This window comes from Fusarium proliferatum (genome assembly GCF_900067095.1).
Source record: "Fusarium proliferatum ET1 genome assembly, contig: FPRO_scaffold007, whole genome shotgun sequence".
Classification (NCBI taxonomy): Eukaryota; Fungi; Ascomycota; class Sordariomycetes; order Hypocreales; family Nectriaceae; genus Fusarium; species Fusarium proliferatum.
In genome coordinates this window covers 1,761,859-1,782,965 of record NW_022194796.1, presented here as the reverse complement: position 1 = coordinate 1,782,965, position 21,107 = coordinate 1,761,859, and the positions used below count along the sequence as shown (strand labels likewise).

Here is a 21,107-nt window from a genome sequence, read left to right as displayed (position 1 = left end):
CTGCGATTGTTTTTTTGCCTGTGCCTGGGAAGCCGTTTATCCACACCACAGGTGCTTTTATTGCGGTCGGCATCGTTAAAGCTGAATCGATATGAGAGATGACGATGGATATTGGTGTGTAAATCCGGGGGGTTGTGAAGACTGCAATTATATCGATGACAATGAGACAATTGGATGGATTCGACTCGCAAGTCAGTGACCTTATCTGTTCCTTATAGATTTTCATTACAAACTATAAATGGAACATCTGAAGCTGGGGTTGGCTATCATGAAAGCCGTAAAAAGTCAATATTGCTGGAATCGAAATTATGCCGAACTCAACTCGTAAACTGAGCGTATATCAACCTTGAATAGGTATTTGCCAATACAACACCAGACGAGTTAATTTATTATCCCTCGATGGGTTCAGTACTGAAGGCAGCAGTGAAAGTCAACCTTGGTGGGAGGTGGAGGAAAAATGTTCGCCCCTCAACACGGTCCCATTCACATTCAGCATGATCGCACTCGATTGACCCGACAGTTTGGTTCACCCTTGTCCCAATAATCTGCATTCCACTCGCATCTCATCTCATCTTATCTGAGCTGCCAATCCTGCAAAGATAGAACATGCAGTGAATAGAAATAAACTGAAGACATTCTATCTGATAAATTTCTTGAGTATTTATATGATGATCCTGTTCTTTGATATGGCCATGGGAGTTGAGACAAAGGGTGTCGCTAGCTGAGTTAGGCCACCCTCACTGGCTTCGTAGAGGGTACAGGGTAGTCGGCCACCGTGTAAGACAGTGTGTTCTTCAAATCCATGCCTTCACACGTAAAAAGTGCCGTTTATTAGCGCAGCAGGTAGTCAGTTTACAAGGTTGCGATATCAAAGTCCATTTTCTTTTTTTTTTTTTTTTTTTTTTGGCACAGTACCTGGGTCTGTTCACAAGCCGTAGCCATGTCTTTCATGGGCAATGGGCTTCAGTTCAACAGCAAGTTATGTAAGAAGTCGTCCGCGATTCTGATTACGTTGTCACAGATACCAAGTTTGATGCACTGGCTTGACTAAGAAGACTCTCAACAAATTTTTGTTGATGTCATTCCGGATGGCACTGCATGACTCGTGTTGTCGTCAGAGAGATTCTTATCTGTTAGTGTCATCTCAACTCAAGCCTCATACGCCAAGAGCCACGATCCAACGTCAGATTTCGATAACAATTTAATCTGAAGCTGATTATTCCACCTCTCACTCACTTGAGATTCTCTACATCTCTCACTTGTTTTCTTCTTTTATTACATGTTGCTTCACTAAAGCACACAGTCAAAATGGCACTTAATCGAGTTGCCCCCGAGATTCTTCTCGAAATCTCTAACCACGTCGATCATGAAGATCTGCAAAAACTTTGCGCCGTATCTCATCGTCTAATGTCAACATTTGAGCATCAAATCTACTCAACCATTGAATTAAACGAGTCTTCACAATCTGGAAGTGCCTTATTAGCCCTCGCATCTGGACCTCGAAGGGATATTGTTCGCGAAATTCGATACAGGCCTCATCATCCTTGGCCAGCTCGAGACAGGAGGCACAAGCCTGAGATCAAGCTCAGTGATGAGACTCGAACAGCGCTACAATTTCTCAGCTCTTTCCCGTCCTTGGACAAATTTCAGTTCGACCTGAGCCACTGGGAGTTATCAGAATGGGCTCTGTCACCACAGTGTCTGAATCGGTGGGAATTTCATCTATGGCATGGAAAACATGATACAGAGCCTTGGAGAGTTCTTATCGAAGAGAGTCTACTGGCGTTAAGCAAAAGCGCTGGTTCCTTTTCTCGACTTGAGATCGATAGTCTTCCGCCAACTGGACGAGAAACATATCGTGCATGCAAGTCAGAAACGTGGAAAGATCTTCTTAGACACCTGACGTCGTTTGAGATGACGCTTGCTGGTGTCGGACACATGGGACATGGCGGGAGCTATATGTATGGAAAGATGACTTCAGCACACCAGGCGTTCATAACTCTGTTCTCCGAGATGTTTTTGGAGAATCTGCGTAATATCCAGGTCTTACGACTCACTGGGAAGGCGAACGCAGTCATGGGCAATGAGCAACTCGTGGAACCCATAAACTGGGCATCTCCATTCATCAATCTACCATGTCTGACAACATTAGAGCTGGATTACTCTCAGATCTCGAGCCAGCTCGTTGCCTTTCTTTCCAAACATACAGGAACACTTGAGAAGATCAGTCTGCGGAACTGTATAGCCCCAGCCAAGCAAATATGGATCAACATCATCAACCTCTTCCTTGAAAGACAGCCCAAACAACTACTTGAATTTACGACCACAGTGCTTCCAGTGCATAAACGCATCGGAGACCCTTTTTCCGATCACTCAGATGGGTCGGATGTCAAAATGAGGAGGTTCGTGGTTGGACTGGCGAAGCACGATGTCGTACCTGTGGAGGAGTGGGAAGCCGTGGGTGACAATGATCCTGAACTTGACGAATCTGATGTTTGCAAGTTGTGGGATCAACTTGAGGAGATGTTGGAGCGGAATAGGTGCCATGCGCGAGGCTTGTTGCAGGAAGCTAGCCGTGGCAAACAACCATGAAGCCATCACGAGCGAGTTGCATTGGTCTCTGCTTGCACGAGCTGCTTGCGTCTCAAGCATTGAAAATTTCTAGTACATACTTCTAAATATAGTCATTTTATCATAGGCGCAAACAAAAACATAGAATAGGTATCATCGCTAAGCCCAGAAATACAAACACTTTGATGTAATCACCCGTCCCATCTCGGCGCATTGATGATCAGTGCCATCAAACATCCCGACATGACTCCCGTCACGGGCAATGTGATTAACCAACCCATGTAGATCCAAAGCACAAGCTTCGGATTAATACATCTCCAATCCCCATTTGCCAGCCCGACGCCCACCGTAGCTCCCGTAATGCACTGCGTAGTAGACACGGGTAATGACAGCCTCGTCGCCATAAGCACAGTAATTGCACTCGCGAGTTCCATGCAGAAACCACGACTTGGTGAAATGAGTGTCAAACGATTGCCTAGCGTCCGCATAACGTGGTAGCCGTAAGTCAAGAGTCCTACCACGATACATGCGCCGCCTACGACGAGGATCCAGATCGGTATGGCGACGAATTGGGGGATTTCTCCGCTGGACCACACTTGATATGCTGTTGTGAACGGGGCGACTGCGTTACTGACGTCGTTGGCGCCGTGGACGAAAGACGCTGTTGCGGCGGTGAGGATCTGGAGAGCGGAATACATGTACTCTGCACGGTTGTCATAGTGCGCTGATCGAGCATGCATGTCTTCCAAGTCCCAGTTGAGGATGTTGTTCCGCTTCTGCATTGCCACCACGTCCTTCTCCAGTCCGCGGAGTAGTACCCGGTTCACTTTCCATGCCATTACTTTGGGACTGTTCCATGAGCCGTCGGGTCGGGGAGGTATGAATTCTGATGAGGCGCGAGGTTCGAAGCGGCCTGGGGGTGTTTTGGGGGGTGTCTGAGCTGGTGGTGGGAGAATCCATTCATCGTCGCGGTCGAGATCGGGTAACTGGCCGTCTGGAGTCTGAATCGACTGAAGAAGAGTCTCGGAGGTACGTAGATGGTTTAGTTCCTCTCGCGTGAGATGTCCCTGGTAGTAGTCTCTGATGCGAGGCTTGATGAATCCAGCTGGAGTTGGCGGAGGTGGTGATCGCCAGAGGAGAAGTGGTCCTTGAAATACATGATACCCTTTGAGAGTCCAATCTTCGTGCATAATTCTCGTCCATAGGAAGGGGAGGAGAAAGAAGATCTGGAGAAGAGTCATTCCAGTAGCTGTCGCAAAGACTGAGATGACGATATCTCGAGTAGACAAGTTGATAGTATGGATCCCTTTCCAGACGAGAAGCATCGTAAGTGCACCTACTGTCAAATAGGTATAGAACGGAATCGAGTAGAATGCCCTCCTAACAGCTGTCGGTTTCGTCAAGATGAACTTCTTGGTGAACATGAACAGCACAAAGCCCATACAGCCCGCGATCAATGGCGCAATGATCCACGCAGCAAAGATCTGCGACACGCCATGCCACCCCCAATTGATCTTCGTGATGCCTATCGATGCTGTAGCAGCTCCAACGAGTCCTCCGATAAGCGAATGTGTCGTCGAGACGGGTAATCCGTGCCGAGTCGCAAATGTCAGAAAGAGTGAGGACGACATGATAGTGCACATCATGACAAGAAGTAGAACGCCAGGTGAGCTGTCGTAGTGATGAGGGTCGACAATCTTTGTTCGGATGGTATCTGCTACTCGAGAACCGACTGATACACTGCCACTGAATTCGCAAACTGCTGCCACGAGCATTGCTTGCTTCATGGTCAGCGATCTCGAAGAGACTGACGTCCCAAAGGAATTGGCAACATCATTGGCGCCTACAATGTCAGCATTATTCAACAAGGTACTCGAAAGACTCACCAATGTTCCAGGCATCGAGACAGGCAAAGATAACAGTAAGAGCAAAGATGTAATCATACTGATGAAGCACCGCCATCTCATTCGGGGTAACAACAATAATAGAAGATCAAGAGTTTAGCTGCTGTCTCCACGACAGCGATGTTCTCAATCCATGACCAAGACAAGACAACCATCAACAAAGGTCGACAAGCACTAGCCAAAGCATACATAAGCCGTATTCGATGATCGTGGGTCCCAAGCTCCCTTTAAACACCCAAAGGACTGGTTAAGCTATCCGCGCTCCCGCAAAAAGTGTGCGTCCTTGCGAAGCTATGATTCGATAGGCGAGATGCCAGACCCGATCTTGGCTTTTTCTGGTGAAGAAACGGGCGATGCAGGGGGTGAAATTGATCGAATTGAGGACCGAGCGAGACTTATCAAAGATGTCGTCGTGATTTGTGGGTTGTGGTGATGAAGATGTTGGTGAGCCAATGATAGGATTAGGATGGAGCACGAGGTTGGCGAGAGACGCGTGTTGAGGCGATACTAAGAAGGATGATACAATTCAAGAGACTTGGCGGTTTAGAAGCTAGTAAGAAGGTTATTTCAACGGAATCAACGGGTAGTCAAGGCTTTTCTGTGTCATTGTGGCTCGCATATCATGACTTCATCCTCGCCTGGTTTGAGTGAAGCCATTTCATCACCACCACAACGAGGCATATCTACCAGCACCTCCACGAATAAGCATCTCTATAAAGTGAGTCAAGTTCTCAGACAATGATCTCACCGCGGTCCTTACCGAAACAGCAATCGAAGATAGCACATCACTTCGATATCCTTGACCGAGCTCAAACGTCAGACTAACAACGCCACACCTACATATTGACACCGTCAATAGTATCTTAGCGTCACGGCTACTTCTTTATTTGCAGAGCCCCTTGTCTTGAGGCTCCAGGAACAGCCTTAATCCCACGTGCCATTGAAGCCACCCGATCGGGCGACCGAAGTGGCCGACATCATGAGACGATGTGTCAGAGGTCAGGGCGGTTTTTGACTTGGTGGGTGCCTCTGTCGAAACTCGTGACTGTAGCAGTGTAAAGTCTATCAAGGTCGCAAGGAGAAGAAGCGAATGTGTTGATGGCGAAGTTCTCGTGATATCTTTCGATTCAGGGGTAGCTAATTAATGTTATTCTTCTATACGTAGTAAGAGAATTTCCGGCTCTGATAGAATTCGTCAGATTAGGCCATCCTCATTGTGTGAGCCGTTAGAGGTGTTCGGTTCAGGCACCTCTCTCCGTAAATCGTAAATGAAGCCATCACCACTTCAAAAAATACGTATCTTTCCATTCCGACCATTCTCCACTTTATGACCGATCAATCATGTCAATCTAACCTCGGCCCGTCTCTTCCCCGATCCCATCTGCGTCACTTCCTCTATCAATTCGCCATCGCATTCTCAATATCCAAACCACTCCAACTTAATCCCACCAAACAAACCACTTCACGCCTCAAAACCCACACCCAAACACAAGCAACAATGTCACGCCTTCTCCCACGACGCATCCTGCTGACCCCCCTCCGCACAACCCGGCTCTCCTCAACCTTCCAGACCCGCCCCTCACCACCAAAACTCCCCGCCGACCAACAAGCGGAATTCGAGCGTCTCCAGCGCGCAGCCTCCGTATCATCTGCCTTCCAGCCCGAAGAAGCAACATCCGCTGCTACTACACCTGCTACGTCGCAGGTTCGTCACACAACCACCCCCGAAAAGACGGATGATGTGAATGTTGGCTTGTTCCGTGGTGCGCCGCCTGAGTTTGAGGGGGATAGGAATCCCAAGACCGGAGAGGTTGGAGGTCCAAAGAATGAGCCCTTGAGATGGGGCGGAGAGGGCGACTGGTCTTACAATGGACGAGTTACGGATTTCTAAATGCCATCGAAGCTGTGCCTTCAAAAGGGAATTTGGTTCACCATGTGGTGGCAATTGTACAAAATTGTATCAAAATTAGACGAGGCGATTTAGACTCAAAGGCCAACGCCTTCTGATTAAATTTGTTATTATCATAAGAGGGGTATTCTAATGCTACAAGACCTTGGTTTCTCTGCCTTGCAATGCAATGACACCAACGCCTTTAATCAACATGTGATAAATCGTGACGACCAGGTCATCGATCCGTCGTCTCCTCTGTGGCTGGAGTTTCGGCGACATCGTCCATATCCACGTCCTGAGCCTTTTCTTCGCTCTTTTCTTTTTCTTCTTCGTCGTTTGCAGATGACTGATTCTCCTTGTCGCCTTCTGCTACAGGGTCATTAGACTTCGATGTGGATGGTTCAGGCTCCTTTTTTCTCCATGTGGCAGATATTCCTCCTCTTAGTTGTCCCTCTTTGTCTTTGTCGAGATCAGTGCCGTTGTCAACGCCCCATTTGACCTCGCGCATAGCTTTACGCATGCGCTCACGTCGAGCTTTGCCGCGAAGTCGAGCCTGTGGTTGTGCGCCGTTCTCAACCCATCGTACACTCTTGATCATATAACTGATGCCGTCGTGAACCGAATGACGATGGCCGTAGTCGCCACCAAATTCCCGGCTGGAGATCCCATGCCGTGTGGAAGAGTAATATTTGACTAATCGAGGAAGGATCAGAACGTTGACGTGCAGATCGCGTTGCGCAGGGATCGACATGGGGCCGCTGGGTGGAGGGGCGATGATGAGGTCTTCGGATTCGAGATCGACAGTCGAGTTCGCTGGCTTCTTACGTCGCTTGTCGGTGACTCCCTGATCAATGTCCAAAACCGAGTTGTCAACGTCCTCAGCCCATTCTCCCTTGATCCAACCACTGTGGATGCACGCCGCAACAACATCAGAATCGTCAGTATAAACGTCAGTACCCCATAGATATCCTCGTGAAGTGATCTCTTCCCTTGCGATTGACGAGAGATGAATTCTTGCGACCTTGACTGTTAGGATGCAATTCTCCTTGTTCTTAATCATATCCCATGGCAATGGTTTCGGGTTGGAAGCAAAAGCTCGGTGTGTAGAAGTACTTGGTACCAAACGCCCCGGTTTCAGTCCGGGGTCGTAGATAAAATCTCCAAGGTGGTGCCTAGGTCGGTCAGAAACGGACTCCAAGACAGCCTTCGATGATATAATGGTTTTCGATTTCGGGGGAATAACCGGGGCCGAGTTCATGGCAGCTTGTTTCGCTGGCTGGTGCTGGTGTGTATGTACAGGTCGCGGAGGGTGGTGGTGATGAGGAACAGGTAGGCCCTTTTCACCTGGAGGGGCACCAGTCTTGAAGTTCTTGAAAGGCGCAGCACCAGTTAATGGCGCGGAGTCGGCTGGATGATGATGGTGGTGATGCGGGTGACTATTACGGTCAGCGAAATCAAGAGAAAACGGCAAGCCAACGTACTGATGATGGTGGTGATGCTGGTGAGTCTTGGGACGCTTTGCCCTATTTGCTGGAGTTGCTCGTCCTGAGCTGTCATCATCGCCCTTTCCATCATCGTCCTTCAGCTTCCTTCTTCTGCCCTTGGTGGCCTTGCCTCCTGCCTCTGTACCTGAATCGGGTGTTATGTTCTCCGAGTCCTCGCGCTTAGCGAGACTTGCGTTTGTGAAAGGCATGGCTGTAGAAGCGATGGGACTTGAGACGCCCATGACTCCATTGCCAATACCCGCAAACATGCGACCGAATTCGCTCTTGATTCCCGGCTCGCCAGTTGGTCCAGGTTGCTGTAATTGCGCGCCCTGTACAGCTTGTGGGAGTGGCGAGATTCTACCCTTTCGGTTCATCTCCTGGATGGCTAACAAGTTACGCTGGCCGTTCGGGGCTGAGGCATCGTCACTATTCCTATGTCGTGGGGAGTCATATTGCCCAGGGCCATGGGCTCCATTGTACGCAATTGTTGGTGGTGGTGGCCCTTCCTCTGGCCTTCGATGGGGATGTTGCGGTTGTTGTGTAGGGATTAAAGTCATACGCGCTCGATCTGGGGACTCATAAGGTGCTGGTCCAGGTGGCATATTCTGAGCTGGCGGATGTGAGGATGGCGCGTATCGATCGGGTGGGGGCCCTTGATAAGAGTGACCATGAGGCGGATAAGGCGCGCCAGGGGGGTAATCGGGATGTCGCTGATGATCCATGGGTGCTCGATAGCTAGGGTCAGGGCCTGGGCGGCCCCATTGTGCATCCCTAGGATCCCGTTCTCGCATGTCTCTAGGATCGCGGTTTTGGGGATCACGAGGGTCTCGGGGGTCTCTGATGTCCCTCGGGTCACGATCTGGCGGTCGGCCATACGGTAAAGGATTACGAGGTGGTTCGCGGTGCCCATAGTCGCCGGGATGTATCGAGTGTCTTCCTGAATCGCTGCCAGAGTATGCGCGCTCTCTTCTGTCGCGTTCACGTTGCTCTACTTCGCCCATTCGCTCGCGTTCTGCCCTGTATCGATCCTCGTACGGATTAGGTCGCAAACCAACTCTTTCAGGGTTGTATTCCATGCCAGGCGGAGGTCGGCCCATCTCATCACGTCGCCCATATGCTTCTTCTGGCCCTGGCGGTCGTCCCATCTCCATCGGTCGAGGCATTCCCGGATACTTAGGCTGGCTGCTCGGCCTTGGGGGAGGCCCTGGTGGTAACCTGCTAGGTTCTCTTGCATGATCTGCAGAGCCTGAAGGGTGTCTTGAATAGGCAGAAGGTGTGCTGTAGCGAGGGACTTCGGGGGTGGGGTAGTGTCCAGGCGGTGAGTTTCTGGGCTCGTAAGGTCGCTGATGATCGGGAGTGTGAGGTCGACGAAATGGCGGGTAGCTGGAATTTGCAGAGTGCATTCGCGGTGAAGCATGCATTGCCGTCGCGAAGCCAGGACCAGAGACGGGTGGCCCAGAATGAGGAGGATAATGCGATGGCGGAGGTTGCGATTCGCGCATTGCTGGAGGTGGACCGCCCAACATTGACGATATCGACATGGAGCTGTTACTGCTGCCTGATCTCGCCAGCGCGCCGAGGGCAGGAAGTTCGCGACCTGAAGGAAAGGACATCGGGGGGCCGACAGCGACAGGAGGACCAGGTTGCGGAGGAGGTGGCCCGTAGCCCATCATGCTGTGCACCTGTTGAGGTTGAGGTTGCGGCGGCTTCGCCCCCGGTTGTGGAGGCGACGTCGGAGGGGGCATTTCGCGATTGAGAGTTCCAAGAGAGTTAATGGCCGTAGAGTTTTGGAAGCGCGCGTGATTTGATTCGTGGCTTGTATGGCGGATCGTTGGAACGTAGATGGAGGTATCGGAGGGTCGTCGTTGGGCCAAACTGTGAGGAGCGGCATACGCAGGGTTTTGGTCGGGGCTCAAATTCTCAGCATGAGGATGATGATAAGATTCGGCGCGCGGGATTCGATAAGAATGCGGAGGAGGTGAGGCGATGGGATAGAATACAGCCGCAGTCGCGGTGGCCGGGGCGCTGTCTGCAGAAGGGATCGTGATGGCGCCGTTTGGTGTTGACGATGGTTGCTTTGTTGTTGTTGGAGGAGCGGGAAACGGAGCTGGATTTGGATTTGGAACTGGAACTGGAACTTGAGGGAAAGGAGAAACAATAGCGTATGGCGACGGCGAAAAGGGAAGCTTGGGCGGATGCCGTGGATCCATGGCGCCAATTTTTTAGCTCCAAAATTCCCTTTCGCTTTAACAAGGCGCTTTTCCTCTTTGGCCTGAATCCACCCAATCCTGTTCCCACCCCAGGAAATCTCCAAAGAAAAAAAAATGCCAGTCAGTGGAGGTCAGGTCGACTCGAATCCACTAACTCTAGGTACTAAGGCAGTTAGCAAATTGGATTCATCAACGTTTTGAGTTGTCAGTTCATGTCTGCGATAATTGGGTTTAGTTTGCGCGGAGGTGAAGAACAAGCAAGCAAATGTTGTGCCTCGGAGTGCAAGGTAAAAGGGAAAATGCGCAACTGATGTATCCGCCGTGAATCAGATCGTTACAAGAGCGCGCGCGCAAAGGTCAGAAGCGAAAAAGCAAAACGGCTGTGATTATGCGACAAAAAAACGCGGCGGTAAGCAAAAAAGACTTAGGTACATACATGCATAAAGTACATACGGTTACCACACACGAACACGCAAAAAGCAAGGGACGGACAAACACATAAGACGCGTGCCAGATGCGAGAAGAACGTGATACCGACGACGAGACACAAGAAATGGTGCAAATGTTGGAAATGTCGATGTTTATCTTGGAGGAGTAAAGGGTAGTAGATGGCTCCACGAGGTGACAGCAAAGTCCACTCTTCCACTCGCGCATCTCAACCACACACAGTTGAAACTGAGGTGTTGTGCTGGCTGGCTCAAAGCAGGACAGAGGCGTGATCAGAAACAATCACATCACCCAATAGATCGACTTTGTTGTTACACTGCTGTGCCCCGGCTGGGGTGTAATAAGAATCCGATTTTGTACTAAGATCGAGACTAACAGAGAAGCAATAGCAGGGTTATAAGTCGATATCATGACAACTATGAGCTCAGGCCTTGTTCTCCTATCTAGGTATTATCTGTCGCAAAACCAAAGATATCTCCTCGACTGGATGCATCACGTTCACCTCGTCTGCACAATGATACCGTACTGTATGAATACCGTGTCTAGCTCATCATGGCTTGAACGCCCAGGACCCGCGCCGAAAAAGATGGACAGGGATCGGGGCATGGGGAGAATGCGCCAGGGGGAGGGGGGGGCACCTTGGGAAGCGGTGGGCGCTAAGTGGACAGTGAGACATTGATGGGCGAGTGACACACACAACACACACAAGATGGGCAAAAGACCCTGTTGGTGGTCTTTTTTGCTTGAATCAGGTTCAATCCGATGGCTGGTAGGTACATACTTGAGAGAGTCAAGAGGGGGAGGGGGAAGATGTTTGTCAGAAAGGCTCTGCACAGCGAGTAAGTACAGTAGAACGGCAACGGCAGACAGGGAGCTTGATGTGATGCAACACTGAACCCAGCGACAGCTGACTCGGAGCTGGGAGCTGGAGGTTAGAGGTTGGAGGTTGGAGCTCTCATTATCACAAGCAAACTCGAGTCTCACGTATATTTTAAGCTCAGGGAATATCCCGCTACATATTCTACCCCTCAGCATGGCACTCAATCAGAGCGCCTTCAAGTGCTCAGTCAGCTTGGAACTCTAGCTCACTTCCCGAGTCCTCTTCATGATCAAACCATCTCATCATGCCCATGACGCCAGAGAATGAAAATCTCCAACAAAAAGCTTTCAAGCTAAACTAGTCCCAGTTCGCCCCAAGCCTTGTCTGCCGTGGCCGCGGTCCACCTGACGAATGGGACGACACCTGAAATACCCTCCCATATCAGCATGACAGGGGTCGTGTGTTCCGCTGTCTGGTTTGGTTCGTTTGTTTTATCCTCACATTCCCGAGACTGGTCTTAGAGTAATTGGCTAGTAATAAAAAGATCATGGAGGAGAGACACAGCTCACGAATGTGTTGACTCTGACCGGGTGAGATGCCCCGTCAGATCACTGAGTGAGTGAGTGTTACTGCACTGTAAGACAGACAGTAAATACAGGGCTGGTGCTGTTCTCGTCTTGCCATGACTTGTAGTGACGTTACCCCATATCTTTTGGTTGAGAGCTGCCATGTCGGCATCCAATCACCCCTGGCCTGTTTCCATTTATGGCACACCTCAGCGAGATGATGAGCGGAGCAAACCCTTTCTTTCTGTCTTTCTTTCTTTTTGTTTTCATTTTTCACCGCCTTACGATTACTATTCGCGGCATCATCATCCGTTGTTCCGCTCATGCAAGGTTCTTACTCAGGAACAAGATCAGCAAATCTTTCTTCCCTTCTTTCTTTTCTTTCCAGCGGAAATCTCAGTTCTCATGCACCTGTCCGACCGTTTTCTCACCATATCGTATTTATTTTCATGCTGTGCTGTGCTTAGGTGAATGTGGTGTTTGTGCGGTGTCGATCCCATGCAGCTGTGCCTGCGACTATCCCATTCTGATTCTGATTGACGAACCATTACCGACCGTGCTTGATTCAGATGCTGACAGGGTTTCGCGACCTGGTTATTTGTTGATCAGCTGAGACGTTCAGTGACTATTGTGTTGGAAACAAATTGATTGCTCATCTTATCCGTTTGGCTCTGCTGGGTCGCGTACGAACAAACAAATCATTGTTCATTTATGACAATCTACAAGTGAATGTTCCCGTAAATCTCAGATGCAAAATTCATTGATCATGTGTCATAGCTCGATCTTCTATATTTAGCTTGATCGGTGGATATCCCTGTTCAACGTCATGGTCCTGCGATTTCAAAGTGCTACCCTAGAGAACATCGCAACACCGAAAAGCTAAGCACTCCCGACTTATAATCTTTGTTGATTATGCTGTGCTTGTTCATAGGAGCAAATGATTGTTTGAATCCAGCATACAAGTTTATATACGCTGGCACCCTATTACCCCCTGTACTCCCATAGCGTTCCCCAATTCTTTCTAGTGTATGAGAATAACACTTTATGAATACCACTCCGTTCAGTGAGCACGTAGTGGAACTGTGAATCGGGTACCACCAGCAATAGCTTGCACCAGCGTGTATATAAATTGTCGCATAGACTGTACAGCAATACATCAGATCTCCTACGGACATCACTTTCACGATAGTTATCACGACTTCTCACCAGCACTCATAATTTTCCTCGCAGAATACACTAACATCAACAAGATCACCTCGAATCGGTTGAGATACCAAGAGGGAGACTCACTTCTGATTCAAACAAGTTTGCTCATTTCATGTATGTATATAAAAAAGCTATCCAAGTCAGCCGTAAAGATCCCTACTCTGAGCGCAGGCCACATCCGTGAATCACAGCACCTGCTACCAGCGCATTCGTTTGAACAACCGACTATACCCCTATATTAAGGTATCTCACACTGCTTCTCTTCATCATGAGTTCTTCCTCTTCTACAAGCCCTCAAGCAACCTCTCAAGGAGAAACAATGGCTCCACGACGTCTCGCTGACTACATCGAGCGCATCAAGGAGGCTGACAAGACTTCATCGCAGACTACCGCTCGCCCTTTCAACAACGGCACAGCAACACAGCCTCCTATTATCCGAGGTCGAGTCAACCGCATCCTAATATTCCCCGGATCCTTCAACCCTCCTCACCAAGGTCATCTTGACCTCCTCAAGCATGTTTTCTATAATGCAGGGGCAGACCTCAATATCATCGCAGCTATCATCATTACCACTGACGATGAGAGACTGAAGATGAAAATGGATGGGAGAGAGTCTGGTATTGTTCTTTCTCGTGAGAAGCGAGTGAACCTCTGGCATGGAGACGGCATTCCTGTTGACTGGGCATGGGCCTACGATAACTCTGAAGCCAGCTGGCCAGGATTCCGTGCCAAGCTTGTCAATGCGTTGAAGAGGGATAGAGTAGACCTCAAGTTCACTCTTCTCCTCGGTCCAGATGCCATTACTGCAGCTGGCGGCTATAATCCAGTTGGCTGGAACTGTGGCGACGCTATCACCAGTGATATCTCTCGCCCTGTCGACTTTCGCTATCCCAACAGTCTTCGACAACTCGCGGGCTGCACGCCCTGGGTAAACCTCCAGGATGGCCGACCTCGCTTCGACAACAGAATCTCGATCTGTCGCCAGAACCGGGTTCGGCCCAGGGGCACTATCCGATTCGTGCCTTGTGATCTGGACCGACGACCTCAAGATGCGCCTAGTTCGACAAAGATTCGAAAGATCATTGAGAGCTCGCCCCAGGAAGAATGGGAGGAGAAGCTAAAGAGTATCGCACTCCACCCGAAGCTTTTAGTTGAGTACCTGAAGGAGCTCCCTCCGCCTACAAAGCCTGCCGCCGAGTCGAAGGAAGATCTGGCGAAGAAGCAGTGGGAAAGCATTGTTTGGTAAACAAAGAGGCTTATGTATTTGTACTGAGGGGACTCGCAGGATTTGCTGACGATGTCCTGTATAGATTGATGGAGTTGATCTGGAGCTGATCATGAAGCAGTAGCATATGTAAGGCGCTGGGAGTTCTCAGAGTGAGTGGTATAGTAGAGCAAAATACAAAGCAACAAAACACGAAACATATGTCCCAACAGCAGTGATGTCCCGAGTAAAGTCAGAAGCTGTATCCCTCGTGACCCTGCACCGTTCCCCCATGCCGTAGTAAGCTACAACTATTTCTTAAGCCCTAACTTAATACGGCATGAAAGCGACCGTGAAAGATGGCGAGGGATACGATCCTTCCGACTAAAATACTTCCCACAAGCCTCGCAAGTTCCACTCGGATCAGGGATCTTGTTCGCTCGAGCATATTCCTTGTGAGATACCCAGTAGTGACGATGAAGTTCCTTCTTGTCTGCCCCGAGATAGTCGCAGTCGTTCTGGAAGACGCAATTCAGACGACGATTATGTTTACGATTGTAATGTTTCCTGATAAAAGTTAGAAAACCTGTTACTGTACTGAGGGAGGATGAACTGACCTGAAGTTGGCTCCTTGCTTCCAAGATCTTCCACAACACACTACCTCCTTCGTGCCTGATACTAATTAGCTGAAGTTGACGTTAGAAGAGATCTGACTTACCCATCGCGTGTTCGTCTTCACTCCTACTCTCAGACCTATCATCCTCGGAACCACTACCATCCAACGACAATCCCGCTTGTAGATCGGCCAGTCCACTGACGGGTGGATCAAAGCCATAAATACGTGCATGATTCCCAGACTAAATCTGAGGCCTGGGAGTGCTGTAGGAAGTGTTGGCTGAAGTTTGCTCGTTGCCATAGTAAGTTGGACTGTAAGAGTGAATAGTGCTGTACTCTTGGGTTGGGTATTGGTGATGGAGGAAGTCTTGATGCTGCTGAGCTGCCCACTCGGAACGCTTCACCATAGACTTGACCTCTGGCCCCAAGTTAGCTTCTTTTCAAGTGGCTGACATCCTGAAGAGAAATCTTACCATGGTCAGGAAAGTCTCGCTCAATGTCAATGTCGTTGAAAAGCCCCATCGTGCAACTCAAAACGCCTAGCTCATGTCAAGCGAAACAATGAGAAACGACTCCATTGAAAGAGTGTAATGCGCGCGACTGAGTGAAGTTTAAATACCCGCCTGGGTTCCTACTCATGAATTAGCCTTGCGATGTCCAGTCCAAAGATCTTATCACCGCCCAACCATAGCCTCACTTTCAACCTGGGGGCCGGCCATTTCATCATTGGCACCGACCAATCTCCCAATGCGAAACACGCCTCGCGGGCTGGTATAACGGGCCAACACGTGCTGTCAGCGCGCATGATTGGCGAGAGATTCTTGAGATGGTGGTGAGATCCTGGGGCCTGCATGCGACGGCCCCCGTTGTTTTCTCTTTGAACATGTTCGTTTCCTCTGCAGGCAAGTAGCCAACACAAGAACTTGATATTGGTTGTCGAAATAAACCAACAACAGGTATCCTCAACCCATCCTAAACTTACCTAACCTATACTTTTACTATGTTACCTGAGTATTTTTTCCATTCAGGATCGAGGGGGCACTCAAGTTAAAGTTTAGTCCCCCGGAAGGTGGACCCTCACTAAATGCCCGGGCCCGAAGACACCAACTGCCGGCGGAGGATCGGCGAAGCTCCACGTGACGGCGCCGAGCCATCGGGTTGGTCTAACTTAAGGAGTCTCTATTTGTTTACCTTGCACCATCAACAGCATCGAATCATCATCACCTCTCCTCACATTCGTCGAGCATGCGTGAAGATGGAGACCCAGATCCTGACCGCGATCGCCCTCCGGGCAAGCCGTGGTGTGCCAGCATCGCATTTAAACTGACCCTTCCGCTCATTGTGGTTTTGACGATTGTTATGCTTGCACCTCAAATTCATTTTCTCTTTGATCTTGGATCGATAGATATGAAGCTTACGAGCTCAATTGCGGTTTGTCCGGCGCTGGCTATGGCGAGGAACGTCACATTTTATACGGACGATGCCCTGGCTCCGACTCCACTACCTCCGGCTCATGCAGCTTCAGATGGACCGGATATCATACACGCCTTCCAGTCTTTGAGTCGCACAACTGTATGGAAAAGCATTGCGAACATTACTTTTGAGGGCGACACGTTTGAGCCTGAGGGAATGGTACGCTTGGGCGATGACCGTTACGTGGTCAGTTCAGGGCATTGGACCGTGCCGACTGAAAAGTACGGCAAGATCATCAATGGAACAGACCGAACAGCTGGTGCAGGGCTGGCTCATCTGATGGTGTACAACGGTGAAGGAAAATTACTCGCTGATGCCGCCATCACGAAAGAAGGGAATGATGAGTATCACAATGGAGGAATTGACTATGATGGTCAGTATATCTGGGGAACCATCGCGCAGTACCGGCCCAACAGTACCGCGTATGTATATCGGACAGACCCAGCAACCTTGGTGCCAGAGCGTGTCCTCAATTATAAAGACCATCTCGGAGGCATCGTTCACGACACCCGCGACAATCTCATTACGGCCCTGAATTGGGGCGCACGAGACGCTGCGACATGGGATCTGAAGAGTGCCAAAACAGGATGTGACGCAGCACCGAGGCCCGAAAGAGTCGTACGAAATCCAAGTTATTTCATCGACTACCAAGACTGTAAGTGGTTGGGCCACAGTGGTTTCTACGGCGGAAAGAGTATCATGCTGTGTTCTGGCGTCGCGACAATTGGCGGTTACGACCTTGGCGGCATTGCTCTCGTGGACGTCAAAACAATGGTTCCTCTAGCTGAGGTGCCAATTGAGCTGGAGAGTAAGCTTGGCGTGAGATTGACGCAGAATCCAATGGATGTTAGCGTCAAGGATGGCAAGCTGAGGCTGTACCTACTGCCTGATCAGCATAACAGCACTTTATACATTTACGAGGCCCAAACTTGACTGATACCTATTAGACAGAATAATGATATGAATTAATTGCGTAACCTAACTTGAGAGGTCGTGCTGTTATTTCGGTGCCTGTCGAGGTGACGATAATGCTGACGAAGCCGATTGGGCTAACCAAGGTAGCTTAAGGCAGACTCACATTCTCGTATCACCGAATTCGGGTGCCTGACGCCCTTTTATAAAACGTGCGTCTTTCATCGAAAACTGTCCCGTGACATGGATATTTCGTGTTTCGTTCACAATTCAAACAATCAACATGACTTCTACTGAGGATTCGAGCTCAAGCCACTTCCGACTGGAAGGTCTCCCGCCTGAGCTGAGAGATCTCATCTGGAAGTTCTCCCTCCCTGACTGTCGTCTATTCCATGTAAAGAAGACTTCAACCCAAGAGCCGGCTACCAACCCTACAGTCGACGAACTCTTCTTCCGCTTCCACATCCATTATGCGCCTCCGATAGCTCTTCGAATATGTCGGGAATCTCGTGCTGTTGCACAGCGTGAAGGTTTCTTCCTCTCACCTCACGGAGACAACCCAGGCGTGTGGTTCAGGCCAGAAAAGGATATCCTCTACTTTGACCGGAACCAGCGTGTCACCCTCAAGGCCAAACCGCACAATTCAATAGTTACAATTCATGGCTATGACAAAGTCCTCAACGTCGGCATTGAATGGCGCGCTTTCTTTCGAGATGTTCCCCGTCCAGCTGCCGGTGAGACAATGGCGGAATACTGGAGATCTTCTATAGAGTCGCTGTACGATTTCATGCCGGGCATGCGCACTCTGAACTACATTCTCCCTGAGCTGCGACACAAGGGCGGTATGGTCTGGGGACGTGAACCGTATCAGGCGCAGAGCTACACGGCTGTGCTTCTCCCGCTACCGGAGAGGGTCAAGATCCCGTGGGAGACGACGCGGAATCGGGGAAATGACCGGGCAGCGATGCTGAGTGAGTTCCTGTTCAATGCGTCGCACGGGAACAGAGATACGACACCGCTCATGGTGACTTGGGGAGAGGTCAAGAAGGATATCGAAAAGGGTCTTGAGGAGGATCCTGAGCGTGAAAGTGCAGGGCATTATCCGCTTGAAGTGATCGGTTGGTGGTTGATAAGGGATGGCATTCCAGAGACACAGGAGAACCCACAGGTTCAACGATTTCAATCTTAGGCACTGCAACCAAGGAAGGACTCGGATAGGGAGGTTGATGAAGACAACACTTTTTTTTACCATACTATTGACTCATTCAATGACTTCGCTTCATTCAATTCTTCATCCCATCACACCAACGCCAGCCCCTTCACACCCAATACACCGCTCAAGACATGTGAAGTACCTCAATGTTGTTCCCAACAGGATCAAGAACAAACGCCGCATAGTATCCATCTCTATACGCCCTCAGCCCAGGTTTTCCATTATCAGTCGCTCCAGCTTTACTACACCAACCTAATTAGCATCTTCATCACATCTTCAGATTGACAATTTGACTTACATGGCCACATCATACCACTCATCGACATGCTTCTGATTCTCACCATCAAAAGCGACATGAACTGGTGCAGTTCTGTTCTCAAGATTGCCGTCATATTTTTTCAACGCAGGGCCACCGCCGCCAAGCCAAAAGTCTGGAGCGCCATTCTTGACGCCGAAGCTGCAGTACTGAGCTCCCTTGGCGCCTGTGCCTTCAAACTTGAATTCATAGCCAAGAGGAGCGAGTACGGCCTTGTAGAAGTCGCGCATCTCGACGTAGTGTTCGCCGACGGCGAGGGCAACGTGGCTGAAAGGCATGATGAAGTGATTGACTATTCTTTGGAAGTGACTGTTGGTTTTGATGGCATGAGTCGATGAATAGATCGAATGATAGGAGGAATTTTCAGCTCTTATATACTTATTTCTTACATATCCCTAGTTCACGGTCCAACTACACATTTCCCCTCCTCAGCGTGAACCCCCCTCACGGCCGTGGCGTTTCCCAGCGATGATCCAACCCGGACTTGAGATAAAGTCCGCGACCTATCCGAATGCCAATGTACAAGTGTTTCATCAAATGCATGGATCGTTGCACCGTGACTCACACGGTAATGAAAGATTAAAGATCTTGTATGGACTGATGGGGTTTTGGTATTGTTTTCTGAGGTGTCTGAACGAATGGACGAGTCTTGAGGTTCATATTAAGGTTGCAATGATCCACATTTAGCTTGGTTGCTTATTTTCCTATTTGGGAAAATGAGAAGTTCACGGTCAGGGACTGTATTAGTTATCCGGAAATGGGAATCGGTCGATGGCGGAATTTGATCGGATTCCGTGGAAGAGGTCATGCTGTGAACCCGAAAATTCTTGTCTTCCCTCAAAGTATGGACTTGTCCGCAGACTCATACATGTGAGACTACAGAGGAACCAACTGGCTCACTATTCGATCAAGACCACAAGCATTGTCTAAGCTTTAATCATCATGATGCATAGAAATCAACAGCACAGACAATGAAGATCGAAGGGTATAGTTCCCCCGAACTCTGTAGCCTTAGGATCATCGAAGAAGCTCACCTTCTACAATTACACTAACACGCTATGGTGAACTCATCGCTTCACCAGTATGGGCACAAAAGCACAAGAGCAAAAAGGAAAGGATGAAGATCCGCCACTATTATAATAATCGATACTAGACCGACGGGAATCCCACTAACTCCAGGTCAACCAGGCATCGAACATCAGCAACGAGACACCAGAGGGGCCACCAGGACGCGAAGAACGTACCTGTGCCTTCTGTGTCACAAAGCGAAGGAAAACATACAGTGGAATCGACGTGATCAGAGCGTGGAGGATTTCATGACTCCTTTGTGGAACAAAATTTGTCCAGGTCATAGAGTACTCTCTGAGAAATCAACTTCTGCGCTTAGAGCACGAGTTAACACCTGTCAGACTTCAATATCTTACCCAAGATTTTAAAACTCTTTCTTTAGTACTTCACAAAGTAGAATGACCGGATGGCTCAGGCCTGGGTTTGTCAAGAAACAATTTTCAAGCGCACAGCAGCAATTGGATCTGTCACGAGCTCGATACTGTACATATATATATCATTCCGTCGCCTCTGCCTCTTCTTATGAATTGGCCTCATAAGAAGATTTCGAGAACCCATCGGCCCACCATCTCTGCCTCTCCGACTACTCGTGGCCCTTCATTCAGGTTTGTAATGCTAAGTGGGAGTCTCCAAACGCTGCAGGCGAAGAGCAAGACCCTAAACTAAGGTAACCGAAGCATGCACATGTCAGGGACTTTTGCAAATTGTTAAGATGTGCTGACCAAGACTGTTGTCAATATTGCAGTTGACGTCTGACTCAGTCGGTTCTGTGCGGTAACACATGGAAGATTAGATCTGTGCTTGTAGTTCGGATGGATATGGTAGTCCAACCTTGACAAAGGATGACTGTATAACCACGGGATGCGATAAATAATCTGTTAGGCATTGATGACCAGTAGTAAGATGTGCATATAAGGCTGGCTCGCGTGCCAATGGGCGACTGAGAAGGACAGGAGGGTCAGCTCTAAAACTATTCTAGTATATCTAGAGGTCTACTATACTATGACATGCATGTATGATTAGTCTGAGCTGATACCACCGTTAAGTGAGTTTGTAATGAACCTTCACGTAAATTGAAGGGACTAATGGCTCGAATTTATCTGATTCAAAAGCTAGATTGCTTGATTTACTGTTCTATTTTATTTCGGGCTCAAAACAAGTTATCGAAACTTCATAATTGGGGGCTATCTTAAGGTTGATCAAT

The 21,107-nt window shown here is 49.2% G+C and overlaps 10 protein-coding genes across 10 annotated transcripts; 5 read left to right on the top strand and 5 right to left on the bottom strand.

The window, feature by feature from the left end:
* Positions 1-1,308: 1,308 nt before the first annotated feature.
* Positions 1,309-2,592, top strand: FPRO_07594 (uncharacterized protein; the record flags this gene model as incomplete). Its single annotated transcript, XM_031234332.1, has 1 exon — positions 1,309-2,592. The coding sequence occupies one exon, from the start codon at positions 1,309-1,311 to the stop codon at positions 2,590-2,592; it is 1,284 nt and encodes a 427-aa protein (XP_031084080.1).
* Positions 2,593-2,762: 170 nt separating this feature from the next.
* FPRO_07595 (putative PHO89-Na+/phosphate co-transporter) lies at positions 2,763-4,533 on the bottom strand (the record flags this gene model as incomplete). Its single annotated transcript, XM_031234331.1, has 2 exons — positions 2,763-4,414; positions 4,458-4,533. 2 exons carry the CDS (start codon positions 4,531-4,533, stop codon positions 2,763-2,765), a joined length of 1,728 nt encoding a protein of 575 aa, XP_031084079.1.
* Positions 4,534-5,973: 1,440 nt separating this feature from the next.
* Positions 5,974-6,366, top strand: FPRO_07596 (uncharacterized protein; the record flags this gene model as incomplete). The annotated part of the gene is made up of 1 exon (XM_031234330.1): positions 5,974-6,366. One exon carries the CDS (start codon positions 5,974-5,976, stop codon positions 6,364-6,366), a length of 393 nt encoding a protein of 130 aa, XP_031084078.1.
* A 235-nt stretch (positions 6,367-6,601) lies between these two features.
* Positions 6,602-10,063, bottom strand: FPRO_07597 (uncharacterized protein; the record flags this gene model as incomplete). The annotated part of the gene is made up of 2 exons (XM_031234329.1): positions 6,602-7,802; positions 7,848-10,063. 2 exons carry the CDS (start codon positions 10,061-10,063, stop codon positions 6,602-6,604), a joined length of 3,417 nt encoding a protein of 1,138 aa, XP_031084077.1.
* Positions 10,064-13,370: 3,307 nt separating this feature from the next.
* FPRO_07598 (uncharacterized protein) lies at positions 13,371-14,348 on the top strand (the record flags this gene model as incomplete). The annotated part of the gene is made up of 1 exon (XM_031234328.1): positions 13,371-14,348. One exon carries the CDS (start codon positions 13,371-13,373, stop codon positions 14,346-14,348), a length of 978 nt encoding a protein of 325 aa, XP_031084076.1.
* Positions 14,349-14,617: 269 nt separating this feature from the next.
* FPRO_07599 (uncharacterized protein) lies at positions 14,618-15,028 on the bottom strand (the record flags this gene model as incomplete). Its single annotated transcript, XM_031234326.1, has 3 exons — positions 14,618-14,873; positions 14,924-14,978; positions 15,025-15,028. 3 exons carry the CDS (start codon positions 15,026-15,028, stop codon positions 14,618-14,620), a joined length of 315 nt encoding a protein of 104 aa, XP_031084075.1.
* A 135-nt stretch (positions 15,029-15,163) lies between these two features.
* FPRO_07600 (uncharacterized protein) lies at positions 15,164-15,443 on the bottom strand (the record flags this gene model as incomplete). The annotated part of the gene is made up of 2 exons (XM_031234325.1): positions 15,164-15,339; positions 15,395-15,443. The coding sequence occupies 2 exons, from the start codon at positions 15,441-15,443 to the stop codon at positions 15,164-15,166; spliced, it is 225 nt and encodes a 74-aa protein (XP_031084074.1).
* Positions 15,444-16,166: 723 nt separating this feature from the next.
* On the top strand, positions 16,167-17,327 carry FPRO_07601 (uncharacterized protein; the record flags this gene model as incomplete). Its single annotated transcript, XM_031234324.1, has 1 exon — positions 16,167-17,327. One exon carries the CDS (start codon positions 16,167-16,169, stop codon positions 17,325-17,327), a length of 1,161 nt encoding a protein of 386 aa, XP_031084073.1.
* Positions 17,328-17,589: 262 nt separating this feature from the next.
* FPRO_07602 (uncharacterized protein) lies at positions 17,590-18,495 on the top strand (the record flags this gene model as incomplete). The annotated part of the gene is made up of 1 exon (XM_031234323.1): positions 17,590-18,495. One exon carries the CDS (start codon positions 17,590-17,592, stop codon positions 18,493-18,495), a length of 906 nt encoding a protein of 301 aa, XP_031084072.1.
* A 148-nt stretch (positions 18,496-18,643) lies between these two features.
* FPRO_07603 (uncharacterized protein) lies at positions 18,644-19,113 on the bottom strand (the record flags this gene model as incomplete). Its single annotated transcript, XM_031234322.1, has 2 exons — positions 18,644-18,761; positions 18,818-19,113. The coding sequence occupies 2 exons, from the start codon at positions 19,111-19,113 to the stop codon at positions 18,644-18,646; spliced, it is 414 nt and encodes a 137-aa protein (XP_031084071.1).
* Between the last annotated feature and the right edge of the window lie 1,994 nt (positions 19,114-21,107).